Here is an 11,538-nt window from a genome sequence, read left to right as displayed (position 1 = left end):
TCATGACTGATGAATCAAATAACCAACCCACCCATCAGCATGTTAAAGAATATCATAAGATGCAGAATCTAACAGTCCTAAAATTAATTAATTAATGTCATGACTACAGTACTGTGCAAAAGTCTCACCCCTCATTTATATTTTGCTTCCAAGGAGCCAGACTTTTGTCATTTTATTAAGTAATCCTGAGCAAAAATTCAAGGTTTTCTGAAGACGCATGTTTCTGCCGCTTGTTAAAATCACTTACCTATTGGGACGAACCAGTGTTATGTTGACACAAGCTACTTATCAAAGCACCAATTTTAAATTGCACCTTTAAGGGTTTTTTTGTTTTCCTTTCTTTTTTGTGGTTTAGCCATTTGTGATCCTTACGGTTCAATTTGGAAGCACTTTTTAAGATCAGTTTGGACTGAAGAAGAAGACGACAGGCTTCTGGGGGAGACAAGGCATTTATTAGAAGTCCATTTCCTGAATAATACCAACAATGTTTCACACAAAGTCTGGCAATGTTTCAGTATTTTCACTTCCCAAGATCAACATTACAAATGAACAATAAGTATGGCACATTTAAATAGACACCATTCACCTGTGAGGGGGTTAATTAAGACATTCAAACAAAGTTTCAAATGAAGACTCTCATTCTGCTGAGTGCATCTATACTGTAATTATACTTTCTAAAACGAGACAGTTCACTCACTGCACAGGACTTCATACGTCTGCGACACATTTGTTTGGGTAGAGAGGAAGGAAAATGGTACATGAACATTTACAAAATGGTTAAGAAATACAGTTCACGCATATACATTTGGAGAGTGGCAGTCAAATACAGTTCATCTAAAAGGTAAAAAGCTAGTCTCACATGTCATGTGCAGTTTCCTTCAGGCTTGTAAATGTAAAGCAACAGCTTCCCATTCAATCAAATGGTCCAATGACATTGACGTCCCATTTGTGTTCCTATAATGCGTGGTGCATCCGTTTCTATTGATGAGAAAAGCATCCTGAAAGAACTGGATAGTGAGCCACCTTTAAAGACTGGAATTTCATGATCAGCCCCATTGATTGCCAGCAGTCCCAGCAGCATCGCCAGTCCCTCGTCACCCATCAATGTGGAAGAAAAAAAAAACCTCAAAACAATAAAACACTAGAATTGCAAAAAAGGTGGGGGCAAAAAAAGAGGAGAGGTCATCACGAAGTCATCCGTCTACGCACTTTGTTAAGCATGTCCTGTAAGCTGAAGTTGGCTAAAGGAGGTAATGAGGTTATAATGGCCCCTCTCCTCATCTGTCAGCTCCATGTTTCCAGGCCTGACCACCACCACAACATTAATGCCGGCTTCTTCTGCAGCTTTGGCCTCTGCAATGACAAATGCAGTCACGTTAAAAAAGAAAGTACACTGTTTTTTGCCCTTAACAGAATATTATTATCAAGACGTGACAATAAACAAAAGTGGCCAATAGGAGTCTCTTTGAAGACGAGCATCAGACGGATTCAAAACCTCAACACAAAACGACTACTTTGAACATTTCAGTGTTTCACAAAGCCTCACTTTGCCGAGCACTGCCTTCGTCCCACCGATCTATTCATCCTAGTAGTCTTTATGTTATCTTACTAGCAGACAAACACCAGACCAAACGGAGAATATTATCATTGCTAACATACTTACCCCGGGTGACGTCTGTCAGGAATGTGATTTCCTCAGGCTGACAGCCAATCCTCTCTGCAATTCTCTCATAGCTCTTTGCGTCCACTTTAGCCCCTATACTGGTGTCAAAGTGACCGTCGAATAACTGAAAAGAAAAAAAAAAATCAAACCATCAGATTAGACAATATCAATAACAAAAACAACAAGAGCTTACAATTTGTTTTAGCCATTAACAGCCCCTCCAATACAAATATTTTACCTTGTTATAAAAAAATAAATAGACAAAATTAAATAAAATAAAAATAGAAACTATGTGCAAGCAAAGGTTGTGTTTGCATTAAAGTAGGAAAGGGGAACAAACTTCTAGAAGATCTCCTTCAACAGAGTATCCAAATAGAAGTTTCTGTGCCTCCACGCTTCCAGAAGAGTAGATGTAGACTTTCAGGCCACGTGCTCTCCATGTTCTGATAGATGGAACTACATCCTGATAGACCCTGATTTTAAAAAGGGATGGGGGAAAAAAAAGCAGCATATTATTATGTTTTTTGTTTTGTTTTGTTTTTTGTGGGGTGGGGGGGTAATCTACTTCTGACAAACAAACCAAATTATGACCCAAACCTGAGTAAAGCGTATATGAATTTTAAAAGTGAGGAAAATGATCAGTGTACTTACTCGCCTTTGATTCTCCCAGATGCATAAGCTGCCCTCCACATGTGACCCTGAAACTGTTTGAGCGCTGTGGACTTCCTGTCTGCTGCCATCTGCCACAGAACATTTTCTACTACTTCCCTAATGGCCTTCTCCTCATCTGTGTGAACTGTCTGGTCCACAGTGTGCACAGGACACGCCCGGTTCTGTTTCATGTCCTCTTCAATCTGCCGTGACAGTCAGCCTTTTTGTTAAAAGAGCACTAAGGCATGTTCCCTGGTTTACTTGGTGGATTAAAACAGGTGTGACAATATTCATTAAAAAAAAAAAAGGCAAGCAATTCAGAAAATAAAGGATAGAAGCTGAATATGTAAGAATTCTTCAGTACCCAAAATAAAGGTTTTCCCTCCTTTGTTCACTGGCTGCTGATAAATAACAAACTGCATTCCTGCTAGGCTGAGTAACAGCCTGGATTTCATTCTTCCAGTAGGAAATCACACTTAAAAACATGTTTGCTAACTACCTGTTTCTTTAGTAGATGAACATCTTGTTTGCACTCGTCTTCTTCCCAGTGAGTGGACAGGTAATCCTCAAGATGCTCTTTGATGTACGGAAAAAGGATATCCTAGAAATGAAAATATGGACATGTGACAGCAAAAATAAATAAATAAATAAAACATAAAACCCACACTAGAGCCTGAATGATTTTGTCAGCAGACCGATATCACCTATCTGCCAATCTGTATTTATAGCAGCGAATAAATTTAAATTTTAATAACAGAAACTACAGAAGAGATGGGAGAAACATCCTTCAACCAGAGTTGATGTCCATAGTTTGTCCACCAGGGGGCCTTACAAAGACTTACAATGCAACAAACAACAACCAGCTGATCTGAGCAGTCAGGCACCATACATGAGTAAATGAATAACAACATACAAAAAACGTTAGAGAAATATGATTGTTTCCCGTGTTGGAAAGCCGATGAACTTGAAAATGGGATTGTTAAATCACCATGTTGTTCCTAGACATCTTAATCGGTTAGGCTCTAATTCAGTCTCTCTAGTTGGAAAATACCAACAGAACAATGTTTATTGATTCTTGTTTTAAAAGCCTTTTCCTTCATTTATGGTACAGCTGTTGTGTCTGTTCGCACAGACATTTGCCTACCCAGAGAGGAGTTTCTTTAACCTACGCAAATGTGGTTCAATGTAGTTCTTGAAAAACCCAACAATGTGTAGCTCAATGTTGATGAGCATTGTGAATGGTGACTGGTAAACCAGTGGGTCAGAACATGGTCAGGAGCAACAGGAGACTTCACCAGGCATGGGAGATGTGTGAAAACACAAAGATTTAAGTGAAGAAGAAAAAAAATAAGTCAAATACAGAGGACACTTTATACTGGTTTTAACATTTGGTCTTAACTTCATGCTGAAGGCCCAACAACAGCACAAGCAAGAGTAGCACACGGACTGGTACATACTTTGGACACTACCTCCATTTGACAACACACAGATAGTGTATGGACAGTGGACAGACGGTGTGGACCGTCTGCAGGTAGACGGACTGTCCATACCTGCCCCACTGACTGCCAACACACTGCCACCGCTGAACCATAATAAACTGTCATGTTTCTTCACGCCGTGTGGAATGATCTAGAGCGGGAATTGACCTCTACATCACTGACTTCCAACAGCTGCATACTTCGTGACGCTAAACAGTAATTAGAAAAACGGCCTGACTTCATATGTCCATGTCTATTTCTAACGCACTTCCGTATTCTAAGACACAAAGCAAAGAGGCTTCCATAAAAGTAAACACATTACATGAAACTGCTAATTACAACACTTCTTGTGTGACATGAACGCAGCGTTAGGTGTGTTCGTTGTCAAACGGTATTTCTGGTTATATAAAGCAAATATGGACGAAACAATAAAAGGACAAAAGCAGACAGTTGTAGAAGCAAATCAATAAAATTGCATTATATTCAGGAGATAGAGATACACTGTGAAGTTTTGTTGGTTTAGATGTGTGCTACCGGTGACAGGCAGCTGTTAGCATAGCCGCACAACCGTGCAGACTTCGTTTGCATTTCACGCTGCTTACCTTCACAAATGTAATCGGTGTGGTGGTGCCTTCAATGTCGAGCAGCAGGGCACTACTGCAGGCAGGAATAGAAACAGTGGCCATTTTTACTGGGTGAGTCTGCAACGGCTCTTGTTAGCTGACGTTAGCTTACTAATTAGCAGCACCGCGGTGGAAGAACCAGGCTGTACCCGGTCCTCGCTGTTTTTACAAGACTAACAGATTAAGCAGACTACAGATTATGCACGCGCTAACAGATTTATCTGGTGGTAAGCCACTAACTAGCAATCACTTCACAGCTAACACACAGGGCAGTAATATGCACACATGGCCAGCTTCATCAGTTCAGACTCCACGCCAGTAGGCGGCGGTACCTTAATAATGAACAACAAGTAAAACAACAATAAGAATTTGTTTATTTGTTTAAAACGTTATTAAAAATCGATATTCCAGCACTCAGTTTAGTTGTCTGTGCCATTTTATTAAATGAAATCATGTTTTGCATTTGGTATTATTTATTGGTTAACATTTATGTCAGTATAAAGAAATGTGCGAAAGTGTATGAAAGTGTTTTATTTTTCCTACAACAGCAATACTGAAACTATGCCAGTGCAACACTGTAATGCAGAGGTAGCAGTATAAGGTACACCTGTTAACTGATCATTAACACAAATATCTAATTAGCCAAGTAAGTAAAGTACATTTTTATTTGTATAGCCCCTTTCAAGATAAAAAATTACAGGGCTATAAAAGGGCTAAACCAAACATGAGTGAAAAAAGGTGAATAAGTCTGCACAGAGCTGATGAGCTGATTTTAAGTCTCTATGAAACTTTTCAACTCATATACACTTTCACCAGTCTTATAAATAAATACTATGATGGTGGTCTTGAGTTTGACATGTAATGAATCAGCTATTATTGTAATGTTTTATTGTAGTTAGTACTGTAAAACTAAAATAGGGCTTGTTGTACATGTTCTATTTTATAACCACAAGTTTGGTTAATATGTTATTACAGCACATCTCGTTTTTGAAAAGCATCTCCAAACTTAAAGGCTGGACAGGAACAATTCAATGTATTGGTGATACTTACAAGTGTAAGTAAAATTCCATCACCATTAAATGTTTAGAAGTATTCATCTTCAAGATCATGATGAAGGGTCAGAGTGTATCTTTACACTTTCTGTGAGGATATTTTAAGTAATAAGTAATATATGATGTAGTGTCTTTTTGATTTGTTTCAATTTCACTAACATGTATGTGGAAGTGTAAAGAGTGTGCAGCACAAGAGACTACAAGATCTCAGTTATTGAAGCACTGCAGGTTAAACCACGGCCACTTTGGCCACAGACACCCTTATCCATGCACATGTTTAAATTTTCCATGCACCTTTAAAGCTTGGAATGCACTCCAAAGTTACCTTTGGATCACATGTTGATCAGACATTGCAGAGATCAGTAGATTTCTGGCAGGGTGATTAAAGACAAATTGCAATTTTCAAATTGGATTTGCAGTTAAGAAAGAGCACCACTGCCACTTCTGATTATTTCACATTGTTTAAACTAAAATGAATCAGGAAATAAAAATGCATTTCATGGATTTCATTGTTGTTATTATTTTCCTACATCATATTGTTGTGGTCCACCAAACACCTTTTTCACATTTTACTGTAATTCTTAAATGTTTGCAGGTGGAAGCAGAGTTTGCCTGCATCACCACTGTCCTACTGACATCCAAATTCATGCAGCAGCTAGAATTCTGTGTGGGTTATTTTTGGGTGATATAACTTTTGGTGTTTCTTCCTGTTATTCTTTCTATAATAACCTTTTCTCACAAGATTTTTTTTTTTACAAAGTAAGTAGATTTGGAAAAATCTCCCTAAACCTAAGATTTAAACTGTTTAAAGTGATACTTTCAGCTGCAGAAACTATTTAAAGTTTTGGGTAATGTGGACTTTTCAGTGATTACTTTTTGTGTTTTTTACTGTAGTTTTTTTTTTTTTTTTTACTAGTGTTGTTTACTGCACAATACAACAATAATCTTACACATCGCCCTCTTCTTTGCGGCAGTAAGATGCCATTTAAACTAAAAGAGCTTGTGTACTGAAGGTGCTAATTGTTTATCTCAGTGACGACACAGAAACCCTCATAAAGGAGAACATGATAAGTTTAGTGGCCTCTGCTTTCCACAAATTTGCTTTGTGGAAGCAAAGAGAATGTTTTTGCAGGTTTGTGTTCTGGCTAAAGATTAATTTCTTTTTATTTTGAGAACAACCATTAGGGAATGCACCAGGTCCAGAACCCACAGACAAACTTGAAAATGTTGGGCTAATCATTGAAAGTGTTGAAGTGCTCCATGACCTTGGTAACATTGCAAATCCAGTTGCCATTTTGTTTGGCCTCATTTACTCACTGGTCTTGAGCTACAGTTGAGCTACTTGAGTTCAGACAAGAAATTGCAAGAAAACAGAGGAGCACTGAAAGACTGTTTAGTGTAACCTTGAAGTGGAACTGCAGAACACTTGGAACAAGGGGTTTTTGTCCGCAACCATCAACAGAACTGGAATGTTTTGGATCCAGACATTGAGCTACACTGTAAAATGTAATATTGTGTTTAATTAAAAATATTAAATAGGCTGAACTCAGTTTTTATCAATTTGTTATCAGAACTCGATTTAAATAAGTTACCAGTACGTTTTATGCAAAAATGCTGATAAACTCAATTTATTGGAGTTGTCTTAACTTAGAGAAAAATGCCCCCATCACTACCGTCCTCCGCCCTCTTGGATCAGTCCGCATGTTCATGGTGCCAGCATTTGTTATGGAATATGTTGAGCAAACCTGGAAAAGGTCAGCTCAAGATATTTTTGTTTTCATTGCTGTGAATCTTTACCTGATACACTGACTTGGTGAGTAAATGTTTACTCTTATTCAAACTGATTTTGTGGCTTCTCTTTTAGCACCAGGTTTATAATCTTGCTAGCTAGTTAGTGTTAGCCTAGTGTTGCTGCTGCCTCTGGGCTCATGTTACTTAAGAATAACACCACAGTCTTAAAACCCTTACATAAAACTATGTCTGTGAAATTTTCTGTTGATTGTTTGAAATAAAAAAGTGAAATAAGAGCCCAGACGAAATTCTTCGGGAGGTGCAGCCATTAGGGGTGAGGTGGGGTGTGGGGGTATTTTCAATCCATAGCTATAACTAACTAACTAACTAACTAATTAACTAATTATATATATATATATATATATATATATATATATATATATATATATATATATATATATATATATATATCATGTTTAACCTGAGTAGCAAAAGAGTGCAGGGGGTTGAAAACAATACGCCAGGAGTTAGCTGTGCTCGCGGACTCTATCGAGCCTTGACCTCCTGGTCAGCTATAGGGCTGGTGGATAACAGAGCTCTCCGAAAACATGGTAGCACTTTTGTAAATATGTGATATTTTGATAAATTAAGTAGATATTTGAGCATTACACAGCTACATTCTCGCCTGAAAATATCTTAAAATGTTATTTTGTGACCCAGAAAGGGTAGTCTGGGGAAAAGGAGGATGCATTTGTTGCAGGGCGTTGGAGCCTGTGTAAGCAGGGCAATGGCAGAGGAGCGCGGCTAAAAAACTTATTACTTTTTCTGGGTCACAAAATAAACTTTTAAGATATTTTCAGGTGACAATGTAGATGTGTAAAGTTCAAATATATGCTCAATTTATCAAGACATCACATATTTGCAAAAATGCTCCAACGTTTTCAGAGACGTCCATGCTTTGTGGCAGCTTTTGAACATCTGTGGCATCTATTAATGTCAAATCTAGCCTTTATTTAACAACATAAGCAAACTCTATGTTACAATAATTGCACAGCCATTAAGGATCAAATCAGTTTCTGAAAAATGTTCTGCTTTTTCTCCCTCTGCTTGCTTCTTACTGTCTTTGAGGCTCGGGACCAGCACTCCTGTTGTTGGACAGAAAGACATCAACTCAGTGGTAAGTATTTTGGTTTTCCAATATATTAGCAACTGTCAGTGACATTTATATTAATCAGGCTGAACTTTAATCATACTTCAGATCAGCCTGTTTTACTTATTGTTTTATTTGTGCTTTGGTTTGGGGAAGTTGTTTCTTTACTGATCTTTTCCTGCCTTCTGTTATTAGACTTGAGATATGACTGCACTATGCTGTTGCTGTTGACTCCAGTTAATTCTACAAGACATGCTGTGTAAGTAAACAAACAACAACAGTTTGGTCTGCATTTCTTGAAAGATCACATCCCCCAAACTTAGTTTAGAGGGTCTACACTGTATATAGTGAAGTCTGCAAGTTTTCTAACAGCAAAATTTGCTTTGTGCCCAAATCATTTTGCACATCATTAGAATCAAAGTTATTGGCCATGTTTGCATAGCCCTTTTTAAAATGATGCTTTCATAACATTATTGTGTGTTGAGTGGTGGTCACAGCTATCCAGACTGACAGTGGGATATTGAATGTCACCTCTCTGTTGGGGAGGGAGCCTGAGATTGTGTAAATTGGAGTCTGTTTATACCAAATCCAGAAAAAAATGTTTTAAAAAAGCAATTCAGTTCATTTTCCAAAAAATATGATTGTTTGCTTGCAGGACACCAGGAGAGATGAGTCCTCCGTCACAGATGGTGTGGTCAGTGAAGATGGTCGCCTGCAGGTTCAAGCTCATTGCATCTCCAACCCACATCCACTGCCACTGTACTTAAGGGAAGTTAAAGACTTTCTTCTGCACCTACATTTGGATCACCTCGATCCATGACAGTCATTCAGGCAGTAATGCCTGGACTGGAAACAAGCCATCCTTAAAACATTACAACATTCCAGCTCCTGTGTTGGAATGAAAAACAAATGTGTTGTTTAAATTAGAGACTGCACTTGTGACAGAACAACAAATATTTTATTTTGATTATATAAGTAATGTAAGTACAAAACAAACTTGTGGTAGGCCTAAACTTATTTTCAGAATAATTACATCTGAGACTTTGTTTCATTGTGAGATTATAACAGTGATGGCAATATAATTGTTTGTTGTTCAGCAGAACAGTGTCCAGTATGTTGGCTGTTAAACTTTGTTGTGTTTGAAAATAAAAGTTGGGCTGATTTTAACATCATTACAAAAAGTGTTGTTAATTATTTTTAATCATATTCAGGTTACCACAAATTGTTTTTTCATTTAGTTGAACTTGAAATGTTTGTCAGTAAGTAAACAATTAGTATTGTACAGTCAGAAATATCAAGTTATTCTTAATACTGCAGACTTGCAATGATGGCTGTTGTCCTAACAGTCATCTTAAGTAAGCTTTACTTAGTTTTTTGAGGCAACGAGTTTCCTTAATTTTTTGGAGTTCTGGGAACTAACAAGGCTGTACAGTGTACTCAAAATGAGTAAGTTGCCCTAACTTGGTCATCTTACGTAAACCTGATCCAATTTTCTTGAGTTCTGGGAACAAATGAGCTTGTACAGAGTACTCAAAATAAATAAGTTATCCTAATTTAGTCATTTTTAGCTAAGCTTTACTCAATTTTTTTGAGGCAATGAGTTTCCTCAATTTTTTTGAGTTCTGGGAACTAATTCGATTTTACAGTGTACTAATGGTCTTATGTCTGAATATGTTTTAGCAGACTTTCAAATTGTTCATATGAGGTTTTTGTTTTATGTCAGTCAGGGAAGGGGGAAAAATAAAAATGGTGTCATGTCTGGGTGAGTTGCAGTGTTTCTCCAGCAGCTCTAGGTATCCACCCCCATGTGGAGCCATATTAGCCCAACTATTCTCCACACCTGTTGGCAATTCAGCTGGCGGTATTTAAGACCAGCGCTCTCAGTGAGTCTTCACCAGAATGTCTTCTAACATTAGTTAGTGCTGGGCCTTCAATTTGCGTACTTAACGTTATTCATTCTTGTTGCGTTAACTTATCGTTTCTTGTGTCAAAGTACCTCTCAGACCATTCACTCATCTGTGCAGTTCCTCACCTACCTTTTCATTGCTGGTCACTCCGTCATTCAGATAACCTGCTCCACCTGCCTGCCCCCCCCGCCCCCCTGCTGTCACCTCTGGTCTTGGAACACTGTGGAACTCTGGACTCTCTGGATCACAGCCAAACGGACACTCACCCCGAACCCGCTGGCAGTTTCCCCCCACGCTTCCTCCGACCTGCTCACAAGTAAGGCAGAAACTTGTTTCCACCTGTTTACTTGTCTTACCTCCTGAAGCCCACCTGATACCTGCCTCTGTTACAGAGCCTCTGACCCCAGCACCTTGTATCCTGATTCCCTTCCTGTGCTGTACCATAATTGACATCACTAGAATCACATATAGCTATATTTTGTCGTTTTAATTTTTATTTATTTTTATAAATAAATATTCAGTTTTGGGAAAAATCACTCAGCCTCCACCTCTGTCTGCATTCCAGCCTATTGTACTGGCTACCCTGCTGTGACAAATGGAGAATGTAACAAAGATTGGCATGAAAGAGGGGAAATGAGAGATGTTATAAGGGTTGTGTACCATATGTAAGTATTTTCTGTTTCTCCAAAACCTGGTATGTGTAGTTCCTTTCTGCTACAGAGTCCATTTGTTGTTGGTTTGCTCTTTAAAAAGGATTTGATGATATTAACACAGCATAGAAAATCACCATCTTATTAATGTGAAAGTGAAATGGTACCACTTTTCCTACTTATTTGCTCTTTAGTGAAAACTATTAAACATTAAAACCAATAAAGAGGAAGGAAAACTACTACGGTTATACCAGTTAAAGCAAATTAAGTGAAATAAAATCAAGTGATTGCCACACTAATTTAAGTCAAGTTGGAGCTGCAAAGTTCTTTGGTTTTTCCTAAATACAGTTAAATAGCTTAATAGAACTAAATTCAGTATAATGACAATGACATTAACACATTTAAGCATTTTAGGAGGGGGTACTTTAATCTAGAGTGTACAGCCTGTAAGGGTTTTATAAAGAATGAGTTCTGCTGTGGGCCTCTCATTGCCTGTTTGTGGAAATAGCATATGATGAACTAAAGCCATGTCTTGACATTTAAATCCTTAATTTATCTGATTATGTCATGATTAACATGGATGACATTTTTATTTCTCATAGCTGAGCTGGTGAGTCCAGTCAGTCTACATCA

The 11,538-nt window shown here is 38.0% G+C and overlaps 1 protein-coding gene and 1 long non-coding RNA gene across 2 annotated transcripts; one reads left to right on the top strand and one right to left on the bottom strand.

Annotated features, from left to right (window-relative positions):
* Positions 1-430: 430 nt before the first annotated feature.
* enoph1 (enolase-phosphatase 1) lies at positions 431-4,736 on the bottom strand. The gene is made up of 6 exons (XM_006804732.2): positions 4,395-4,736; positions 2,814-2,915; positions 2,315-2,517; positions 2,004-2,136; positions 1,664-1,787; positions 431-1,353 (listed from the first exon to the last, which is right to left on the bottom strand). Exons 1-6 carry the CDS (start codon positions 4,476-4,478, stop codon positions 1,214-1,216), a joined length of 786 nt encoding a protein of 261 aa, XP_006804795.1. The 5' UTR covers positions 4,479-4,736; the 3' UTR covers positions 431-1,213.
* A 3,428-nt stretch (positions 4,737-8,164) lies between these two features.
* LOC148102235 (uncharacterized) lies at positions 8,165-9,499 on the top strand. Its single transcript, XR_015719367.1, has 3 exons — positions 8,165-8,375; positions 8,544-8,607; positions 9,004-9,499. It is a non-coding gene; the product is annotated as an uncharacterized LOC148102235 (long non-coding RNA).
* Positions 9,500-11,538: the final 2,039 nt, after the last annotated feature.

The sequence above is a fragment of the Neolamprologus brichardi genome, chromosome 7 (assembly GCF_056152115.1).
Source record: "Neolamprologus brichardi isolate AB-2024 chromosome 7, ASM5615211v1, whole genome shotgun sequence".
Classification (NCBI taxonomy): domain Eukaryota; kingdom Metazoa; phylum Chordata; class Actinopteri; order Cichliformes; family Cichlidae; genus Neolamprologus; species Neolamprologus brichardi.
The sequence above is the reverse complement of the archived record's forward strand: the minus strand, read 5'-3'. Positions and strand labels throughout refer to the sequence as shown.